General features: G+C 35.1%; 2 protein-coding genes across 2 annotated transcripts; both read right to left on the bottom strand.

Moving 5' to 3' along the window:
- Nucleotides 1-95: 95 nt before the first annotated feature.
- Nucleotides 96-18,769, bottom strand: LOC135648997 (protein disulfide isomerase-like 5-4). The gene is made up of 15 exons (XM_065167070.1): nt 18,580-18,769; nt 17,423-17,513; nt 16,646-16,740; nt 14,977-15,034; nt 13,276-13,460; nt 11,176-11,233; nt 8,407-8,447; nt 8,235-8,309; nt 7,055-7,111; nt 2,324-2,390; nt 2,040-2,186; nt 1,448-1,672; nt 736-897; nt 584-661; nt 96-503 (listed from the first exon to the last, which is right to left on the bottom strand). Exons 1-15 carry the CDS (start codon nt 18,618-18,620, stop codon nt 426-428), a joined length of 1,458 nt encoding a protein of 485 aa, XP_065023142.1. The 5' UTR covers nt 18,621-18,769; the 3' UTR covers nt 96-425.
- A 2,746-nt stretch (nt 18,770-21,515) lies between these two features.
- On the bottom strand, nt 21,516-22,539 carry LOC135648373 (vascular-related unknown protein 4-like). Its single transcript, XM_065166021.1, has 3 exons — nt 22,117-22,539; nt 21,943-22,008; nt 21,516-21,851 (listed from the first exon to the last, which is right to left on the bottom strand). The coding sequence occupies exons 1-3, from the start codon at nt 22,438-22,440 to the stop codon at nt 21,702-21,704; spliced, it is 540 nt and encodes a 179-aa protein (XP_065022093.1). The 5' UTR covers nt 22,441-22,539; the 3' UTR covers nt 21,516-21,701.
- Nucleotides 22,540-23,894: the final 1,355 nt, after the last annotated feature.

Below are 23,894 nucleotides of genomic sequence, written 5' to 3'. Positions count from 1 at the left end.
GTTGACCTTGGTTGCACCCTGTCGAAAAGTTTGAGTCTGATGGCATCTCTTATATATTGGATTATGCACATGGAATAGGAATCTTAATAACCTACTCAAGAAGAATCTCATCCTGTTTAGCCTGTGCTTTCTTGCATTTCCAATCTGCAGTCACAATTGAAGGATGTTTCTTCACCCAAAAAAGATGGACTGTTCAACAAGGCAAAGTTAAGAGGCCAGCATTGTGTGTCATAGTTGCATTTTGAAACAGATTGCAGCTATGCACATCTAGCAGTCTGTTTGTTTACACCATATAGTCAGGGAGATATCTCTTCGGTACAAGCAAAATTATGAGGGAAGACTAGGCTGACTATTGCTTCATCAAGGAATGTGTATATCAGCAAAATTTTGAGTACTTTGAATCACCAAAATTTCACCATTCCCCATCAAAAATGTTTGCCTAATTCAACCTTCTTCACAAGTCGCAAGGTGTTGTGTAGGATGGAATCCAATATCCCAGCAACCTGAAACACAACAGTTCACAGAAGTCTTGTTCTCATCAATAGAAGGCAAAAGCATCAGCGAAGCAGACTGGGAAGCATACCGTGAAAACGCCTCCAATGATGGCACAAATATTGGTGACAAAGTGGGATAAGGGTTTTGGAACTTCAGTTACCAAGACCTGGAATTTATATCGGTATGTCAAGCAGCCAAATCTAAGTTTTGCTCAAATTGATTCAAGTAACAGATGCCAACCTGCATAGGAGATGGTTCATAATGAAATTTAGCAACAGGAATGTGTAGACTGTCCACCAAACTACTGTGGGCCGTGTACTCGTACTCCTCAAGTAATTTGAGTTCCTGAGAAGACCTTCTTGACACTACCTCAGACTTTACCACTTGAAGATAATGCTCAATCTGCAAATTTATATGAAAGGCATTAATAGATTTTCTCTAGTAGTCAAAAAGCTATCCAGCATCCCTAGGTAAACTATAAAGATCTATTTGCTTTAATTTTAACAAGTGAAAGTTGCATCAAAAGCTACCAGCACACTTTCTTCTTATTATTATTATTAACATCATCATCATCATCATCTCTTCTTTTCATTTCCATTTTGGACAAGCCCCAAGGGTCCAACTATTATAATATGTCATATGTTAAACAGAACGGTTAGTTCTTTGTAAGGAGGATTCAAGATGACTTAAAATGGCACATTTATAGCCTGTCTCCTTTCTCCATTGAATTTCTTAATTACTAAAGTACACTAAGCGGCTTCCATTAGGGGTCAACAATGTTTAACTATTATGGGTAACATTAGTGAAAAGATGCATTTACAGATAATATCACTTCTCAATTAATACATCACAATTTGGATTTGCATCCACTAAATGCCAAATAAGCTGTCTAGAAATGAGGATGATGGAGATTGGAGAGTATATACGCAACAGAAGAGGTATTGAAACTTACAGTAACATTTGCGTTAACATGATCACGATTAGTAATATATGAGTGGCCCATCAATCGATCATGACTTCCACCAAGATATGGCGTCAGTCTCTTCAATTCAGACAGCATCCTCAACGAGAGCTTTTTACCAAATGAAAATTGTGAAACAACATGCGAGACATTTATCTGAGATGGATCGAATGAGTGTGCTCCAGAGTGAGCTGAGATAACAAGATTACCAGGAACCTGAATAATTAGCAAAGTCAAAGAATGTCACAACCTTATTTTTATCAGATAAAAGAAAACACACCAAACATGAAAACTAAAATATTAAAATATATTCAAAAACCAAGTTCTTTTATATATTTGCACCGCAAAAAGATAACATATATACACAAATAAAAAATGGCCAAAAAGCTCAATTTCATCATGATCATGATTTTCTTCTACGTATGAAACACACGCAGAAATCCTTCGGAAGTAACCCAGATTAGCTGAAAATAAAATTGGGACTAACACTGCTTAAAAATTATCCATTTTTAAAGCAAAGATGTGAAGAATAATATTTCAACTGTACACTGTCCCATATGAGTAAAGAAAGAAGGTTGTTTACCTTCTTAACACGTACAAAACCTTCTATTCTACATCCACTGGTCAATGGTGCGGGACGCTTTGCTGTATCAACAGATTTATTAGATTTATCTTCCAATGCCAGCTTATGAGACTCTCTTGGAACAGGAGCAACCAGAGTTTCCATTGCCTGAAATTGCCAACTCCCACAATCAGTTCATCTAGAATTAGTTCAAAGAACAATCCTTAATTTTGTAAACACATAAGAAATCAATTTGAACTAATATCATCAACAATTGATTAATTCAACAAAAGCAATAAGCATACCGCTACTAAACTTTCAGTGTCACGCTCTCCATAATAAGATTCATGTTCATGGTGTCCATGGTTGTCCCTGCATTATTTGACAATTTAATAGCAAGTATTTAAATTGAATCATATAAAAAAAGAAGTGATTCTAAATTTCCCATAGAATTTTTGTGGATTTTAAAGAGCGATCAGAAGTTTCATCAACAAAAATTAACTTTTAGCTTGTTATAACTGCAGTATATATATCAAGAACATAGGCTTGCAGTGCTTAATGGTTAGCTGTGATAACATCAATTTATTACACTGACAGTTATGCAATCTTTATTTGTCGCACTGTGTAATTTATGAGATAACATGAATTCATATAAACTGAGTTCATAGAATGTGTAATTATTCGTATACATAAAAATGATCATGTAGGTTGACAGCAGCAACAGAGTAAAACAAAATATTGTATTTTTTCACCATTGTTAATAACAAAATAACACAAGCACTTACACATTTTTGAAGCAACATAAGAGAATTTCAAGATTCCCAATCCAGTGAGAAAGATGTGTGCCTTAAAAAAATCAATGAACAATGACAACGTGAAGAAAACAAAATTCATGTATCTTTCTTGCCCCGTTTCTCTTATTTCTTTCACCAAATCCATCCTCCACCAGAATTTCACCACAGCAGCACTATTCCAGTTTCTAGTAAAGCTAAATCTGTAAGATGGTTACAGATGCTACCATTGATTAAAGACTTCCAAGAACATTTCACATTAAGCATTCTTAAAAAGTCAGTAAAAGGACTGAAGAAAATATTGGATGGAAGTATGGTCAAGATGACAAAAGTCTTTGCAGAGATCAAGAACATGAAATCCTCATGAAAGAAAAATTAGATTATGAAAATTAATCAACATTAGCAGATGAAGATTTTTTTGCTAACAGAGTCTAAATAAGAGAAGAGCAGTGTTGAGGAAGACGGCAATGATACAGATATATAAATTGAGTTGTTACCATAGATGTCGCTATCCAACCCAATGGAAAATTTGACCCAATAGTTTGATAAGGAAGATAACCACCGGTCAAGGTAATGACAGTCGATCCATCTAGTCCTATGTATTATCGATTAAATCATCCACCCACTTCTAATCTGAAACTACTTTGTGTGTCATGATCTCCATTTAAAATGCTTTGACATTCCCAACCAGGTACAAAGCTCAATGCAAAGCTCAGAATAATACCTAGCCCCTAGACTAATTTGTAGGTATTTCGTTCATAGTTAGGCCTTCTCACCATAATACTGTGTTATCTCCAATACCAATTGTCATGACCCATCCGATGGGAAACTAACACAATAACTTGATCAGCGTAAAAATGTTGACCAAAACAATGCTTAAGCCCAAATTATCAATAATAGGTTCGCTAGCCTTATATGTTATCATCATAATCATTCTCCCACTTCCGATGTGGGATTATTTGGGGTGTCACAATGAAGGAATCTGATACATATGTAGATGTTCCCCATCAGTCTGGTTGATCAAGTTTCTTAAATTGAACTCTGTGTACATACTATCCTCAAGCCATCCAAAATGGTGTTCTCAGATCCCTCTTCATTGCCTTATATGTTGCAAATCATTGTCACGATCTACAACTCAAGTCACATTTTATTACCAGAAGCCATCATTTGAATAAGTCAATCGACATTTAAGCCATCTTGGAAAATTCCTACCTAACTCCCCACTGAAAGATCTTAAAGCTACAATTGATTATTTAAAACCCTTTTTTCATCTACTAGCAGATCTCAAGATGTGCTTGGGGATTGATCGAGCGAATTACTGCAAGATAGTTGCGCATAGTTAAGTTTAAGCAATTTTGCCAAAAGAAAAGTTTCTTAATTTAATGTATTATAGAGCTATTTCAGTAAAGAGTCTTCGAGCTTGCAAATAAAAATGTTGAAAACATTATTTTTTTATAGTCTCATTAATGTTGAAAATAAAAATGCTCTAAATATGAGGTCTTCACAAATCACAATGGGAAAAATCAGTAGAGTATCCATGTGAAATCATTGGTTGCTTCCTAAAATCCTTCATCAAAACTGTGATTGCAAAGCAGCAGAGCAGCCCTGCTAAATCAAATCAAGACAATAAAGCTATAGAAAAACTGACAGTAATGTTATTATAGAGGTCATAACTCATAACCACATTAGGAAGATTCTTGCACACTTAAATGGTCTTACCTGATGATATAAAAAGAATAAACGAAATGTTAACAATGAAGAAAATATTCCAACATAAAAAAATAAACATTGATTTTTCCAGATGACAAGACAGCTTAATTAAGATCCTTTTCTGGAGGAACCTTTCCGTGTATGACTTTCCTTGTCATTAATTAATGCAAGAAACCTAGCGATCTTGCAAAAATAAATCAGTTACTAACACTAATATCTTAGTATAGATCAGAAATTACCCTAGAAGGGCATTACTGTTGAGGCATCCACTTGTTGCATAATTGATAGGTCTTGAGTTTGAGTCCATATATGAGTTGTTAATGGATATTTCTTTTTTGAAAAAAAGAAGGGCATCTGACTGAAACATCAAAATGTACTCTAGTTTTTACATATTTTTCACTTTCATGATGCACTATCTTCTATACAACCCAAAGTGTCATTATAATTTCAATTATAAGTGAGCCTCCATCAAGGACTCTGACATCCACACCCACGAATCTTGTTGAACATGTATCCAAATGTCCATAAGGCAGACACCTACGAAACTCTCAAATAATATATTCCAACAACAAATGATACAACAACATGATAAGTATATATCTTTTTAAGAACTTGAAATTATACAACAACATGATAAGCCTCCTTCTAAGTGTTGTTGCTTGTATGAACTCAACTTTTTAAATATCACATTCTCATAACATTGTACTCCTCATATGAAATTTTAACTATTCTTTTCATACATTGATCCATATGGGGGTTTGGGCTCGATGATCCGTTAATCCGATACCACCTCTTGGATGGAAGTTCTGACGAAGGAGAGAACTATCGTTAAAAGATCAAGTGTAAAACCAAAAGAAAACAACCTCTCTGGCTTGTAAAGCTAAAGTGCTAACTACAACGCTTAAAGCAACAAAATAAAAGTGCAAATAGAGACTAATAGGTGCATAAGAACGCAAGTTATCTTTGGACAACACCTGAATGCTCTTGACAGATTACGGATTGTTGCTGGTTTCGGTCTCCTCTCTTGCTACTAAAACCTGCTCTTGAGGTTTGGCTAGCGAACAGCAAGTCTTGGGACTTCTTTCAGCAGTTGGACAAAGCTTCCATGAAGAACTTTGGCTGCTGAAACTTGAGGAAGAAGGGATTACAGCTGGAGGGCAAAACCCTTTTTTGAACTCTTGTTCTTTTGACTCTCTGCACCAGCTAGAAGGCTAGGGTGGACTATGGGACTTCTTGGTTGCCTTTGGTTGCTTTTGTTCTTCTTTTTGTTGCTACCAAAAGCCTCTTTGGAAGATATTAAGGCTGGCAACAAATCGAGAAAATTTGAGAAAAGATCTCTGCACCAAGGTGGCCATAGGCAGGAAGAAGAGTTGCTGATCTTGCAAACCCCTTCCTCTCTCTCTCCTCTCCTCTCAGCCTAGGGCAAGTTGGCTTCTCAAGAGGGGGTACAACTTGGATACTTCAAGGGGGGCTGTAACCCCTTAGACTTATAGGATCGAGGGCGTCCAAAGTCCAATACTGATTAGGACCTCTTATCAGTTCCCTGCAATCACAAGAGTTTTCTGTTGGAGGGTGCGCTAGTTGGCTAGGTGCTACCCTAATCCTAGTCCTACTAGGATTGGGATTGAGATGACTTGGGGATGCTCTAGATGAGTCTCTCCTCCCTTTTTTATAGCTGAGATAGGGATGAAGTCCTAGCTACGTTAGGACTTGGAGAGTCCTAATGCAGATAGGACTTGGAGAATCCTAATACTCTAAGACTTGGAGAGTCCTAATGCATTTAAGACTTGGAGCTTACTTGAATATGGTCTTTAAGCTCGAGATTGGGCTTGGTTTAGTTTGACCAAGATCGAATTATAGTCCAACTGGAATTCCAATTGGGTCAATTGGAGTTCGGCTCGAACTGTGCTAGATCATCCTGATCATACATGTTCCTATATATCATATCATTTTTTTAATTATTCTTTTCCGACATGTCACTAAATCTATATTTTGTCTCGCAGCCACACTTGGATATGCATCTTGTGTCTAGTCCATGCAATACTTAATATTATAAAGAAACCATATAATGCATATTCCTACTAGAAAAGGGAAAACAATTAATATGGAAAAGCTCAAGTCAGTAAAATAAACATAACAAAGATTTCACGAAGATAAATAGAACTTACTTGGAACTCTTTCACTATAGATTAAATAATCCCAACTCTTTCACTATAGATTAAATAATCCCAACCCCACCCCCACCCCCACCCCCTATTTTTCAAAAAAAAATAATCTCCAGTATTTTCAGGTGCTACTGTATGAGAATGCAACTGACGTGGAATGAACAGCAATCTATCTGGAACATTAATTACTTCAACTTTAACTACTGTATGAGACACTCATTAGCAAGCTTTTGAAGATAAGTCGCTTAAACATCATGATAAGCTCCATTTAGTTACATACTGTCACTTGTATGTAAAGGAAAAGAAAGGTTAATTTAACATATCAAGTGCCATTATGGATGTAACACAGTTTGTTAAGCATTGTACTTACTTAACATCACTTCCTTTCCTGAAAATCCGAATAGATGGGTAACCTTGAATATGATGCCTGCAAAGTTTTTCAAGTTGTGTCATATTCTACCTTCAAAGAGCAGTGGCAAAAGATACAAGATGTCAAGATTAATTGATTGAGTAGTACTTCATGTATAAGAATCAGAAGGTGAAGTTCTTTACATAAGTTCTCAGAAAAGGAGGTATGGCAAAGATAAATAAAATTAAAATATATGCATAGTTGTTCTGCTTATGATTTCTCATATTTTATAGTTGATTCGTCTTCTCTTGCTTGTCTTCTCATTCATCTTCCTTCTTCCAATCATTTCTTCTTATTTTCCAAGTTCTTACTTGAAGCACAACAAACTTTAAAGGAAATAAAATTAGATTCCAATGCTAGTATCATACTAAACAAGGTTCACCGTACCACTGTGTGCCACTCGGTATGAACAATACATACTGGTCCAATAGGGGATTGGTAAGGGTGGCACATACCAATCTGTTGGTAAATCATGTGTCGGTATATCGGTATGTACTATACCAACGATCGATCGGTACACTAGTACGGACCAGTAAGACGAACCATAATATAAACTACAAAGCACTTTGCATAAAACCAATATAGAAGTAGATCTAATAAAGTTCTCAAAAAGAGAATATTTAAGGAAAACAACACACAATGTCATACATAAAACTTGTCTTTCAATTCAAGTTATCCACCTTACAGTTCAGCCCTAGAAAATCTTCAAGGTGATCCAGAAGTTTCCTTCAAACTTTGTCATTTCTGATCTAGCAGCAATGACAATGCTAAATGTTAATATGTAGCTTAGGGCTACACTATGCCTAGTTTAAAGATCAAGAAATAATCTTCTTAAATTAAATAGTCCATGAACTAATAAGATCTTTAATAGAATAAAGCCATACAGGAATTTCTATTTATTGTAAGAGCTGTCAACCAAAGCTACTTGGATTTCCAGAATATCATAGTTATGAAAGTTTTGGAATAAATTACATAAACTAAAGTTTCTAACCTTTGCTAAACTAAAATATTAAATAATTGGATAGTCTCCAATTCTTCATTACCCCATACAATTAGTAGAATAGTACCAAAGATCACTTGTAACCTGAAATTTAATTAACATGATAATTTCAAGGAATGGCAAACCTAACATGAAAAGTACCTTCTGCACAATTCTGCTTCTTGAGTACAATCAACTTTTCCCAACAAAATCCGTCCATCCATTTCAGGATCATGTCTGAAAGTATAAAAGTTAAAGTGAAAAATGAATATTTATCTCAAAAATAGAGCATAAAATAAACAAGATGGGAACAAGAAAGAACTAAAAGCAACACCTTTCTTTGATTATTTTAGCTGCCCTCTCCCATGATGGTTTCTGAGACAAATGATCAAACACAAAGAGAAAACTGAAAATAAATACAGACCTTTCAAACCATTCATTGAAAGAACATGGCATCATATATAATGTCTACTCAGGAAGGGTTTAAAATGTGAAATACAGATATTGCATCATCAAGGAAACGAACAACTGATGCAAAGGCTTCAAAAATTTTAAATGTGGCCACAGGAGAAGCATAAGGATGGCTGATCAGATACTGCTAATGTGTAGGTTGTAACTATCCTTTAAAAAGAGGGACTATTCATGCTTGCTTAACTAATATGGACTAGCTTGAATCTTTATTAAATAAAATGAGCCCTGAACATGGACATGACATGCAATGAAATGGAACGAAGCATTTGTTACTTCTTGTGAGATGGAATACTCAAATCCTAGGTAATAAATGGTATAAATGTGGACAAATGGATTTAACTATTTATTTAATATGATATGAAATGTCAAGATGCCAGCTTATTATTATTTCCTGAAATAAATACTTCAAATTTTTAATACAAATTACTACAATTTGATCAACTAGAATTTGTTCTTTAATCAGCCAGAGCATGTTACCTTGTTAATTTAAGTGTTTTACTGTGACAAGTTGTATAACTCACTCCTACAAAACTTTTCTAAGAAAACCAAAAGTCTCACTATCTTTCACAACAGCACCTTCTTGAACAATGGAGAAACTAGGTTTACTTTTACTATTTTCCATTGCAGTAGTAGTTGATTGTCGTCAGAAACATGAAAGCAAATGCAATAGTAACATTATGAATGCCTCTAAAGTTATTCTAAGATGCATACTTCATGTTCAATCTACTCATAAAAAGGGTTTCAAATAACAGTCAGGACAGTGTAAACCTGTATGATAGTTACCAGTTTGACCACGAACACGTACAACACCATATAGCTTGGTCTCAGTAATTGTTGTTCTTTAAGTTATACTGGATGTTACGGATCAGTATTACAAATGGTAATATTGGTACTCCACCATACCAATAGCTTACAAGAAGTCATCATAATTGAGATCTGACTGATATTTTAACACCAAGTTTATAACTATAGTAGAAATGGCAAGTACAAATTTTGATTCAAGGATCAAAGTTCTATAACATGGTCTGTTGGCTAACATCCAAGTTAGTAAGTGCCAACGGCACACAACATCATGTTGACATGGGTGCTAGTAGAAACTAGGTGGGGAAGGGCTTAAATCAATTGGTTTACAATTACAAAAAAGTGTTTATCTTTGTGGACAAGTCCAACTGCTGTATCATTTCTGACAAATGTAATATATCCAACATTCGATGGCATTTTTAGCATGACCTAGTAAAGATTGTGGCATCATCCATTCCAAAATATAAAAAAGTTTGCTTTTTGAGGCCAATCATGAAAGATAACAAGTGCAACACCTAATGATTTGAATCAATTTATTTCAGACAAATAATAAGGTGAAAGCCCTTGAACAAAGATAAGCTATAGAGCTCTAAAGCTCGAACACTTCAAAACCCTTTGTAGTTTCCTTGTCTTTCAAGACATCCTAGAGATGCCAGATATTCCAAAGGATATCATCAATATTAAGACATGTACGATCAGATATTAATAAGACATATCTACTTTGTCCTTTTAACATAATGGCCAAAAATATTTTCTTAATATTTGCATAATCCATACAAGTATACAACATATACTTTCATATATATGATATTGAGAACATACATAAAATACATATTGCTGATTACTAAGTTATTCATGTACCATGTCTTAATTTTTTAACATTAACGATGTTTCGAGTGTCTGTACTATGTTGTGTCTATGTCAAAATTCATAATTCATACCTATCGACGCAAAGGAAAAGAAACAAGACCTCATCATGTACTGAAAGGTCTGAAATGGGTTAGATGGGAAAGCTTCACAATAACTCCCTTGTTAAAATGATATGTGCTGCACATATAGCCTGGAACAGCATGAATCTTTCTGTGATCCTTTTTTTGGTTTTTGCCCAATAGCAGAGTGTATTTATTAATTACAAGACTAACACCCATCCCACTGATGACTTGAAGGTGAATATTTCTCTGTGCTCCTTTATAGAGTGACCACTTAAGTAAACATGGCATCAGCTTTGTGGGAGAGGACAGCAATACGTTATCTGATAAAATGCAGATGTAGCATTTATTAAGGACTAGATCATATATATGTCCAAGATATGAACCCTCTATTACATAATGGTACTGAAATGACTTATGCTTTCAAAATCTGGTTGCATATATCCTTCGGTACAAACAAAAGCAACTTACATAAGTAGTAGAATTTACAAGAGGCATACTACCAAGTATCAACTAACAACCTTGTAGTGAGGCAAGAAAACTACCCCTTTTGTTTTGCAGAAAAAGGAACTAAGAAAACTACCCCTTAAAACAGCCAAAAACAGCTTGAGATCCTAGGATTAGAAAGTCTCAAGAATAATATGACATTTTCCAGTCCAGACTTTGGTGTAAAGAGCTAGCTTAATCAGAAGGAGATAAGTTCTGAGATGGCTTCAAACAAAGTCCAGGAGTTCATAATCTCCATGCATCTTCCTAATCGTATAACTGAGGAATTGTCACTTTAATGAGGCAATGTCCTTAATATTATCATTATTTATCCCCAACTTACTATAGTATAAAAACACAAATCTGATATTTAACATCACAAAATCTGATGCAAGGCTAGACAAAAGCAGAATTACCAAGCGATTGCTCCAATAACACCAGGGTGCAAAAAAATTGACAACTAGGATTGAATACCTGCAAAAGAGATTTTGAGATAAGTGAATAAGGAGCTTGCTGCTATTATTAATCACGAGATGCCCATGCTCCTATCAGATCTAGACATAACATATGGTGCATTAATTATAAATATATATTAATAAAAAAGACTAAGCTTACATACCATGTCTGAAAATCAAAGAAAATATCTTATTGAATAATCACAGCAAGTATGATGCTCAACAAACAAATTAAGAGATGCATGCAAAACTAACCAGTCTGAAAAACTGTACACTCATAAGAGAGATTTATAGCTACTTTTACAGTCACCATGGATGACAGTAGATAGTTAAAGTTGAAACTATGTATGCTAAAACGTTGTACAGATGGAAATACCTTAAAAGTTAACTTCTAGGACCTATTTGCAAAAATCTCTTTCTTAGGTATCATACAGCTTTTGATGCTTGCATATGATGGAATCTAGGATCAAAAAATTCTTCCAATGCACTTCATTTAATCAAATTCTCTCATAGAAAATATGGCACTGGACATGGTAGAGTGGACTAATCAATTCAACAATAAAAAGAACTAGGCAATGAAATATAAAAATAGAAAATTCATTTCCAAAGCTCCAATTCATATAATCATAGTACAAAAATTAGTGCCTGAAAACCAAGGATTGTTGTACCACCTGAAATGGTACAAAACAAGTGGTACACACGGGTCCAAGCATGGGCCAATACACAGACCACTCCCATTTCAGGCAGCTCGATCAAGTTTAGTAAAAATAAAAAATAATAATAATAAATAGTGATGGGGCTGTCCAACTTGGTGTTAAAAAAAATTAAATAGAAATTAGGGCTCGCGTTCTTCTTGCGTTCAACGTTGTCGTCGTTGCCGCTGCCACTATTTCGCGACATTGCTGCCAATGCCGTTGCCGCAACATTCCTTCTTCTTCTCAAGTATGCTCGCACCTCTTATCCTCCTCTTTTTCCTTCTTCCTTCTCCTCCATTGCTTCTTCTTCCTCCATCCCTTCCTCTTCTTCATTCATTCTTCCTCCTCCCTCTATTCCTCCACCACACATTCCTCTTCTCCCTCGTTTTTCTTCCTTTCCAAAACACCAGTACATACCAGTGTACTAACACATAGTACACCAATATGTATCAGTCTGACAAATCAGTGAAATGGGTCCGGTTACCGAAACGACGATCCTTGCTGAAAACTGATATCATAATCCTCATTCATATCCCTAATATTATAACTAAAATATTTTGTCAGGTAATGAAGCAATGCCCTCAATATTATCATTATTTATGCCTGACTTAGAACAGGATAAAAGCACAGTCTGACATTTAACATCATATATCTGATGCAAGGCCAGACAAGACAGCATTACAAAACTTATTGATAGCATTAATTAAGACTAGATTGTTGGGAATATAAATTTGACCACAAGAAGTGGTTGGTTGGTGTTGGGAACAGCATTTGATAAAAACTAGGAGATCCATGTTTGATCAAGTGTTTGACAAAGTGGGTGTATAATGCATTTTTCCCGATGCAATAAAATAAAAGTAGAAGATGCCTGCAGCAAACCAGCAAAGAGACTAAAAATAAAATTAGAGAAAGAAGCACATGGAGCGATCATAAGACAAAAAAGAGATCAGACATTTCGCTTCAATTACAAAATTACTGAAAAATATGATGAAGGAAAAAAAAGAACAAAAATCAACCAAATGAGTTTCCAGACAAAGAAAAGAGACTTTCTTCTTTTGGCTTAAATAACTATATATCTATTTTTTCTAGAACCACTTCATAACATCTAAATCATGAATTGCACAAGTAAAAAGAGAGATATGAGGCCGGGCAGTCCAAGAAAGAGAACTAAATGTTGCTCATATTCCATAACTCTGAAATGAAGCAAACTCTGAACCTAAAAGCAATTGTCAAATGGTAAAATTGCAAATGCAGCGCCTCTATCTGTAAGCAATAGTTACAAAAGAGCCATTGCATAAAGGACAACAAAGCCATCAATGCGCCACATGATATCCGAAAGAATATGGTTTTAAAATTGAATACTTACTGATGTGCATATTTCTCAAAACTCTCAGCAGTCAAAGAATCTGAACCATCACTATATTCTTCTTGAAAATCATCTCCATGTTTATTAACTTTTGGGATTGGTCCAGAGTGAAATTCTGATCCAGTTGGAATCAGATTCGGATCTATTGAAAATTTTCGAACTGTTTTTGTGATATTTAACCTGTTCTGCAAATTGTTGAATGTGAATTAAAGTTAAAACTCAGATTAAAATAGGAGAATAGTAGAGGGATTGAAGACCACATTGTAATTAAAAAATGTCAAGATAAATATTAAAATGACAGAACAGAAACAACAGATCACTATTTAAATATTAAATTTTAATTTTAAAGTGAACATGGTATTACTACTAATGCAAGAGCAAGTACAAAAATCATAAATACAACTTATATGTGGGCTAAATAGGTGAAAAGGATTTATAAACATCTAACTTTCTCTTCCAATGGCTGCCAATTAGTCGGTGTATCTTTAAAGTCATGACAAGAATAGAGATGGACCCACCTCTTTTAGCCGAGCTCCAAGTATCATCACAAATGACATATGCACCTCATGATCTCAAACTATTATGGCTCATTACCTATTATCAAACTCAACTATAGTGGGCCTACATCCAATATGGCTAATACAAAGGAAAGACACCTCAATCCAAGTAGGCATTTACATCATTGCTGTGATCACTGCTGAGGAATGATGACTCAATGTCAAGATTCCTCCCATCACCAACTGTTGTCACCGACAACCATCTTTAGTAACCATCACCAATACCCACCATCTACAATAAGAATCAACCCCTCATCTTCTAATTCCTCATGCATATATATAATGAATCAGGATCCTTCGGTGTCATTGCCAGAATGTGGGATGAAACCTGGCGAGATGGAGGTAAGGGCCAGTTGCCTTAGGATAGGAAGTGAGGAATAACAGTGAGATCTTAATTCTTAGGAAAGAGAAAGGGAGAATACTAATAAATCTTCAAGTTGCATATGCAGGTAGGATAGGACACGAACATGTTTAACCACAAAATTGAGTTGAATAAATCATTCATCTTAGTCGGGTTCAGATTCTCAAGTCTCAACTCAATAACTCAAAATCCATTAACCAGATAACTCATATCTAACTAAACCTATATTTGACTCAAGACTAACCCGTACCAAAGTATCAATATTAAACTGATTGGCTCAACCATATTCCGTATGTGAACTAACCATATTCCGTTAATTATTAGATTGGTCAAGTTAGGTATAGACCCAGATCTGAACTAAGTATAATTATGACTCAGCCATATGCTGGCACATTTAGAGCACTCTGCTAAGGACAGAAATCACTTGAGGGCCAATACATAATATAACATCTTTTATGGACTAGTAAAAACATCATAACCATCATTTAACCTCTAACTATGGTTCAAAAATGAGTTGATGGATTTGTCATGAACACAGAATCAATTTAGCATATTCATTTCCTTATATTCCATATATGGAATCCATTTGATGATTATGCTGCCATTTGATTCTATAATTCAACTATTCAAGCATGCTGATAATGTTGCACGATGTACCATACTCCCATGATAAGTTTGTGAAGTAGAGAAGCATGTACTAACTATATAGAACTACCACATACATGATAAAAGTAGGCATCAACAAAAAGGTAATACTAGTAAATGCCAAAGACAGATACTTACAGTTCCCAGTACATCACTCACATCAACTGATGCAAATTCACACGACAGTGCTGGGAAACTACAAATAAATTAAACACTTGAACAGTCAGAAGAACCAGGGCATATGTCACAATAGAAAAATGAAAAAGGATGCTCAGACATGATTCATGGTATACACAAACTCCATTCAACCATATAAAGCAAGATGCACCAAAGGCATGATCAAAAAACAGACAAAGATCCAGATAATTGGTGCAAGGAAAACACTGTCATAGTCCATCTAGAAAACAATAAGCCAAATCTGTAACCAATTACCAACTAATTCAACATGGATGGAAAAAGATTTACAAGCTATTAGAAAATGACATAAAATTGCAGCGGGCATATGCACTCAAAAGATTATAGGAGCATATTTTGAAACCAAGTTCAGCAGAATAATGCTTTGATATGGTAAAAAAGGTAAGTTAATCAACTGCTCAAGCTCTCTGCACATAATGTATCCAGTAATCCTTGATCCAGTCCATCCATCTCAATAGCTTAGCTTTAGATTATTCATGTGCACCTGTATCTAGTTTGTAGTATATGTACAATGATAAAGACAATGATAATAAAACCAGGGCTACCAAGCTGGATCATCAAGTTGGAGGACTTCTCATTGTTTTTGTCTCATTTTGGATGGTTGCTAGAGGATAGCTTTCTTTGGCATCTCTTGGGGTAGATCATCAAATTATTAAGGATAAAACATCTTGCGTGTAATTGTTTTGATACCATTATAGATAACGTGTGTAGGTCTGTAGGAAACTAGGAATATGGTCTTTAACTTGTGATGTGGAGTTTAACTTGCTAACAATGTAAATGAAGGATTATTGTGCTGATCTACATGTGTCAGTACGTTAGAATATATCATGTCATAAAGGTGTTAATAAAAGTCTCATTACCCACAACATGAGGCTCCCACCAGGGGTCTAGGGAGGGTCAATATAGATGTAGTTTTCCCTCTAAATATAAAGAGGTTATTTTTGCAACTTGAAACTTGGTCTCCTGGATCATAAAAGAGCAATCTTAACATGAAATATTAGCATTCCAAAAGGGCATCAACAAGCTACTGCATAATATGGCAATCCTTGATGTGCATAATTCTTTTTTACATTTCTTACACCATGTATGATTCCAAAATGTCTTGGAACATTAAATTATAGATATAAATATAAAATAATTTTTAATAATAGAACTCATGTCACCATGTCCTAATTCAAGTTTCGTTTTGTCACTCTGTGTCATATTGTGTTTGTGGCCCATGTCTATCTCCATGTTCCATAGTTTGAGATCATGCATTAAATCAAGGTATACAGTTTTGAATAATACCGCCCGATATGGGCGGTACGTACCGGTCCGACAATATATCGGTACGCGGACCGCCCGCTACCGAGCAGAATCCCTGTTAGCTTTATAGAGAAACCGCCGATCGTTGAATTTCTTAAAAATCAGAATCCCTGTTAGCCACCTATTTAGAAGATAGATGCTTATCAGAATCTACCATTACACACAGATGAAGGTACGTGAGAAACCTCTTCTGAATGCAGAAATGGAGACAGCAATAAAAATGTTTCTAATTTATATATGTATAGGAAAGAGTAACTGTTCCAAGAACAGACAAGATGAATTTCAAAAAAAATAATGAAAGTTCAACCTTATGTTAAAATCAATGCGCAAGAACTCCCCATCCGAACTCCTATCAACAATTACAGATGTCGTAGTGCTCACCGTCAAATAGTTGTTCAACTCCTGAAATTAAAATTTGTTACAGCTAGGGGCAAGAAAACAAGTCTGATAGAAGAAACCACCGTTTGCTAAGAAGACAAAGCACGTAAAGTTTTCAATGAATTTTTCAACCAAAAAACTGAATTTGAAGATGGTTTGTGTTGTTTGTCGAAATGTAGAAAGAGCATGACGAACGAAGTTAGAGAGGAATGTGCTGAGATCCTTAAAAAAACCAACTGTAGGAAAAACCGTTACCTTATGATGGATAATTACAACAGAAGAAAGCAAACCTTTCATTGGAGAAGTCATTACTTATGGTGTTACATCAACAAACAGAACTTCATAAGGGCATCTACACGTTATCTATTACAAAATTTGAAGATGTCTTCATAATAGGTAGTTTGATGACTTTTCATTGTCATCCTCTTCATAATAGTTGCATATCATTTTCAACTTAAAAATCCAGCTAACAAATGTCTAAAATAGTTAATAGCAGTTGGTTATACCTTCTCTTTTTTCTTAATCCAAACATTTAAGGTGCTGAAATGATAGTAATAACAAGAATGAAAAAAAGCACTAGGACCAAGTTAGACTAGCTAGATATCCCACAACTTCATTGAAGAATGCAGGCATAGTGCTTTCCTCAAAGTAGAAGAAGAGAAAGAAAGACAATCATGTAAACTAAGGAAAAAAGAAAAGGACAAACCATTCCAAACAAAAACATCATGGAGAATGCAGCTACGATAGATAATCCTGCACCTGAAAGTGATGCCTCTGTCAAATCTCGAGGTATTTTCCTGTAGTCAAAAAGAGGTGTTAGGTACCAATAAAAATTAAAGTAGGTTTACAATTCTTTTCCAATAAAATTATCATAAAATTTTAAAGAACCACATCTTAGTACTTTTTGTGTTTCAATTGAAAGTTAAAAATGTATGCCATCAAGCATTCTTATAAGGTGATAGAATAAATTGTTGCCTAAAGAAAATTTACATGGCAAAACAGTTAATGACCAAAAATTACTAACATTAACATTTACAGATCTAATTCTTCATTGGTGCTTATTCCAAACCCATGAACACATAAAATAATCCAGTCAAAGTCCAACCTACTTGATGTATCCTCCTCTACCCATGGGAAAATCTAGAGGTAGAGATACACTGGACCTTAATACTGTGAGCAAGACAGCATGACTCGTCTACAGTCCTCAAAAAGCTAGAGACCGGAATAATTAACTTTCAGTTTTAACTTGGGACTCCTGAATTCCTATAGTCACTAAAAATTCAAATCTTTCCAAGGTGAAACTCCAATCATAGCCCCTGGCGATGTAAAATACATCTCAAAAACAAAATGCAACTGCTTTTCCTTAACCCAGCACGTTCCGCGTGACATGAATTTTAGCATTACAAATGTCCATCCCTGGAAAAATTTGTAAACCCATTAAACAATAACCCAAAGAATGAACAAGAAAATATATGCAAGATTTACACGATCTCCTCTGTTTCAGTTTTATGACACATGCGTAAATAAACCGCAGTGACAATTAAAGAGAAAGTTGGCTCGATCCCATTGCCACCAATAAACCCTACAGATCCAAGATTCCACCAGTTCACCTTCCCAAACAGATGCATCAAAAAATCAAGAAACAACGGAATTAAAATTCACTAGACATATCCTAGATTCCACTTGCTTTCATCAAGTTCACCATCCCCGAACAGATGCACCAGAAATCAAGAAACGACAGCACTAAAAAGAAAATCTACTAAAAACAACAAGAAAGGAGTCACAGGATCCGGGCAATAATCCATGTAAAAGAAACGGCATTTCTGCATACGAAAGCAGGGATCTTGAAGCAAAGGATCAAACCTGTAGAAATCCACAGACTTGAGCTTGGTTGCGGAGATCATGGCTCCGACGATTAAGAGATCCCTCAATTCCTCTCCAAATCGATAAGGGGTTTCAGATCGTAACCCGAAATGAAGCGAGGGCGAGAGCGGGACAGAGTAGATCTCAAGAACTACTCAAGGTCTTCCTCCTCTTCGCTTTACGTTTCTTTACCCTCTCCTAGTGTGTTAAAAAGGATTCATCCACTCGGGAAAAAATTAGAAAAATAATATTAAAATAAAATTTTAAATATGCCCTTATGAAGTCAGTTGTCGTCCTATTTGCCCTTCTAATGCATGTATTCATGTAAAATTAAAAATGACAAAAAAATACAAAAGCCTCCTGTATTCATGTATTCATGTATTCATGAAGTCAGATATCACCCTATATTCCTATTTGCCCTTCTAATGCATGTATTCATGTAAAAATTTTTAAGAAAAATTAGAAAAATAAAATAATAAAATTACTAATGTGTCCTTATGAAGTCAGAGATCATCCTTTTTGCCCTTCTAATGCATGTATTCATGTAAAATTAAAAATGACAAAAAAATACAAAAGACTCCCTGTATTCATGTATTCATGAAGTCAGATATCACCCTATATTCCTATTTGCCCTTCTAATGCATGTATTCATGTAAAAAATTTTAAGAAAAATTAGAATAATAAAATAATAAAATTACTAATGTGTCCTTATGAAGTCAGAGATCATCCTTTTTACCCTTTTAAGGCATGTATTCATGTAATATATATATATATATATATATATATATATATATATATATATACTTGTAATTACTTTTTTAATCAACTATTAGTATAATGATAATCTAACTCTAATTAATATGAATACCTTTCGGGACAGATGACTCATCTATGGGCTCCAATCTTTTTTTTAATGGTGTATACTCACTCTCTTTCAATTTATGGAATTTGTATATATTTATTTTCAAATAAAAAAGAGGAAACAAGCGAAAAGAATAACAAAAGTATGTTAGGTATACAAATTATATATTTAAACTAATTTTAGATATTGATAACCATGATTCATAGTATTTAACTGCAGTTTTGTTTAGATGATTAATAGAAATAGCATATCTAGAGGATTTATGTATTTGGAAGGATGTACATGCAATTAATTTACATTATTTTCGAACTTTGGAAGGATAGGCATTTAAAACTCCACTAGAAAATTAGTAAATATTTGTTTGTCAATTCCCATTTAGAGTTACCAACAAAATTTCTAACCAGACATTAAGTGGGTAGAAAACAAATGAAAATATCTTGGGAAATATTGACTTTTTGAAATAAAATTGCCTAAACAGTAAATTATTTAGATTGAAGTTTATTTTACATGAGAAATGATTTATACTTTAGACATAAGATCTATTATCAATTTCAAGAAAGAAACCTATGAGGACAAACTTAATTTGGCAGGGTGGTTCAGCATCAATATACAAGGCAGTTGAGTCTGTAAAATCTGAGCTCTGAAGATTACCTGAGACTTTGAAGCTTGCTGTAAACACAATCTATCTGTCTTGAGAGGATGTGCATTCTTAGATGATTAAGCAAACTAAGGAGTAAAGAAAGCCACAGATAAAGAATTATCTATATGTTACAAAGAGCTTTCATGTTCAGAACAACATTTCAAAGCAGGAGTGATTGGATGAACCCCCTTTCTAGTCTCTCCTTCATGTCTTCCGTCTCCTTTTCTGTTTCCTTCTTCAAACTGGCTACTCTGGCATCACCCTGTCTTCTTTTTATGCATTATCTTGTTTCCTTCCTACATCAGCAAATACTTTATCCATCATTTCAAGATACAGAATCTTAAAAGCCATTATTCTGACTGTGTGTGCAGACTTAGTTGATCATATAATGTTTGTAGTGTTTCAAGTTTATTCTTAATTCATTTCTCTTCTGGTCATAATTCACTGCCTTGCATATGCCCCTCATCCAATAAACACAAGCAAATAGTTATTCTGCAATTATAATCAAATAAGATAGTAGGAAGACCCAAACAAAGCAAAAAAAGATAGTGGGAAGACTACTTCTTAATGCTTTGGAGTTGTTTATTGGTAGTTCAAGTTGAAACTTAGGAGGTGAGTCCTGTCTACAATCTGCTACATTTCTGCAGACCTAGTTTTCATGACCATAACACCATCGAATCTTATCATGCACCAAACAAATAATTATTCTTGGATTATACTAAATTGAATTTGTCTAGTAAAGAAGATATTATATCGATACATCTAACTCTGGTGTCTTTACAATCCGAAAACCTTGGGATGTTCTTTTTATATATGCAGGGATGGCAAGATGCAAAGATTTATTTATGATGCAACGTATCTTTTAAACAGTGAGATTAGTTGTGGACAGGAAAGATTTCAGTTCTATTATATTCTGACTTTGTCAGTTTCACTGGATTCTCACATATCATTGGAATCAAACTTGAATTGGATAAATTAGTATGGACATTTTCTATGGTCCTTTGAACAAGACTTATACTGAATTATGTACTATTATATTTGTGTAGGCAAGAAACATTCAATGCATCTTCTATAGTTGAACTCTGGAATATCTGGATTAAGAATTCAGAGAAATAGATTTGAAGATATTACAGCAGTAATCATCATCTGAGATGATGTGGTGATTGATTTCTGGTCACAGAGGTTTTGAGGAGTGTCAGCTTTAGCTATAATCTTTGTAACTGCTTATACCTGTCATCTTAGTTATATATGACTAGATTTCATCTGGTGTAACAACACTGTTCCAACTTGATTTGTTCAAACGGACTCATTCATTCTCAGGTTTAGATTTGATATGGGAAAAGTGATACTGTCTATCAATTGAAATATGAAGTCTAAACAAGCTACATATTTCAATTGGATTAAGAAGAAGAGAACAAGGTAGTAAGGGTGCAATTATGTGATATACATAGTGATTCCAAATCAACATTAATCATCACAAAACTGCACAATAGAAATTGCATATAAGCCTCAAACCCAACTTTTAAGTAAATCGCATATACAATCTATACATTTGCACAAAGATAGGAACAGGGAGTCCTTTCCTTGGGAGTATTTCCATGTTGCTCACTGATTAAAAGTCTATCCTAGATAGTCTACTAGCATGGACAAAGGAACTAAACAAAGCCCTCTTTTCTTCAGCTCTCTACACTCATCTGTCTTCTCAACAAAATCAAATCCATTTAGAGTTTGGTTCAGCTCTAGGCCATTCCTATTGCCGACATCATCTTCCTGCAACATGCAGAGGCAAAAGAACCAGGTTTTAGCTGGGACAAAATACTTCAATTAAATTCAACAGACCAAAGCAATTGTTTTCTAGTACCTGAGCTGTGTCCCTGCAATCATCATTCTTGTTTGGGTCACCAATCAAGTAACTCAAATCAGCAACCTGTTCTAAGCAATTCATTTCACAGGAATGACTCAAAGTTACTGAAACCAAAGAATCCCTGCAAGACAGGGAATACAGTATAAGACGGAAAGAAGTTGTTGTTGTAACCTTGGGGCTATTGACAGGTGAGCTAGCAGTGTCTTCCAAAGAATCATCATGCAGTAGCCCCTTCTTCTTCTTTAAGCTCAGCTTCCTGTAGTTCTCCGACACCTGGAGGCTCGCTGACGATGGCTTCCAAGCAACACAAGAAGCAGCATCAGAGATCATAGAAGACCCGCTGACAACACCGAAGGAGAAGCCACCAGCTGCTTTCCTCTCCTCCGAAGCCATGAAGTCCTCGAAGTACATGGTCCAACCGCTCTCTTCAGAGGAAGCTGAACCATCCTTGGGACGGAAAGCGCTATTCGCAGACGGGTTAATTGATTCCTCCATCTCAAGGAAACGGAGATGGTGGGCATGTACATCAGGCAAGAGGCCTCTGAGGTTTGTATATAGAACACGGGAAAGAAAGAACAAATGAGAAATAAAAGAGAGAAAGAAAGGGATGTGAGTATTATATTGGCGTGGGGCAGAGAGGATGGAGAGAGTTCGAATCAATCACCTGCAAACAAAATGCTGGATTGTGACGTGCAAGAAGAGAATCAAAGGGATGCTTTGACATTACAACCCTCATACCTAACCCACTCATTTCTTCTCTTTACCTTGTTTCTACTGCCACTGTTGTATCATAAAACATCGACAACTCTATCTTCACAGAGACGAATAAGTTTCGTACGTGCTGATTTCACTGTCAAATTAATGAACGTCATATTTTTATTTTCTCTAAGACAAACATTGGCTCCATTATCCTATGGAACTAGTTTTGTTTGCAGTAATGAAACATCATCATCCTACTTCATTTAAAAAGGTAGATCATATCCTGGTGGTGGCTCTGGACACACCAGGGGCAGTTATTAGATAAGATCCCTGTCAAGTTACAACAAATCCTCATAAACCTACCTGTTTGACATAATTCATGTATTGAATGGACTCTACAACCACCATATGTTGTGTTGATGCTTCTCCTGCCTCTCCCTGCTCCTATTCCAACCAATTTTTGTCAAAGTAATCTTAAGTCAGTTCCTTTGGATAGGAGCATTATGTACAGAGAAAGAAATAACTTCATTGATGTGCTGACACACAAGTATCCATTTCATTATGTACTGATAGCAGCCTTTTAGTGTTGTATATGAGTAATATACCAATCATCATTATCTAACTGAAACTAGTAAAATAATCACATTCGATTAATTAATGTTTTGATTTGTTTGTGTATATGCCAGCATTGCAGTGTCAACTATGATTTAAAATTTGTGACACCATCACAACCACTAGTGCTTTATCTAAGAATGCTTTGAAATCTTCTGACAGACAAGTTGCTTAAAAGAAAGCAGAGGTTTATATGTGCTGAAGAGTAGGATAGTCCTGTAAAGGATTTGGGATTCCAAAACCTGTGACAATTAATTCCATTCAGTGTTGAAGAAGAAGATGTTCCCGGAATCTGCTTGTAGAATTGCTCATTTCATCAAAGGCAAAATTATTTTCCATGCTAAAAAGGAATCACGTAGTTACCGGCAACAACATCACTTGGGGTGTTCATATCTGATCTGTTCAAAACTAGATCATGCCTTTCTCTGTGCAGAAGAAAGAGACCCACAGTAAATCCCCTCGACAATAGGAGGTTTCAAGCTCAAATGGATTTTGAGGTGAGGAATCAAAGAAGAGGCCGGCCTGAGTTCCTTCTGGAAGGCGTGGAAACATGATAGTGTCATGCATTTCCGTGTTGATGCCCACAAACTAAATTTAATCTTTTCTTAATATTAGGTGAAAGTGCAATATATCATCAA

The sequence above is a fragment of the Musa acuminata genome, chromosome BXJ3-9, assembly GCF_036884655.1.
Source record: "Musa acuminata AAA Group cultivar baxijiao chromosome BXJ3-9, Cavendish_Baxijiao_AAA, whole genome shotgun sequence".
NCBI classification, from domain to species: Eukaryota; Viridiplantae; Streptophyta; class Magnoliopsida; order Zingiberales; family Musaceae; genus Musa; species Musa acuminata.
This window is presented reverse-complemented; position numbering and strand designations above follow the sequence as displayed.

Bases quoted from the DNA above. Each gene is read 5' to 3' on its own strand.
- LOC135648997 (XM_065167070.1), bottom strand. From the start codon at position 18,620: ATGATCTCCGCAACCAAGCTCAAGTCTGTGGATTTCTACAG. The intron at 13,461-14,976 runs GTAAGTATCTGT...AACAATTTGCAG, and splicing joins TGAGTGATGTACTGGGAACT to AACAGGTTAAATATCACAAA. The intron at 8,310-8,406 runs GTGTTGCTTTTA...TTATACTTTCAG, and splicing joins GCTAAAATAATCAAAGAAAG to ACATGATCCTGAAATGGATG.
- LOC135648373 (XM_065166021.1), bottom strand. From the start codon at position 22,440: ATGGAGGAATCAATTAACCCGTCTGCGAATAGCGCTTTCCGTCCCAAG. The intron at 22,009-22,116 runs GTTACAACAACA...TGCTTAGAACAG, and splicing joins CACCTGTCAATAGCCCCAAG to GTTGCTGATTTGAGTTACTT. The intron at 21,852-21,942 runs GTACTAGAAAAC...TGCATGTTGCAG, and splicing joins ATTGCAGGGACACAGCTCAG to GAAGATGATGTCGGCAATAG.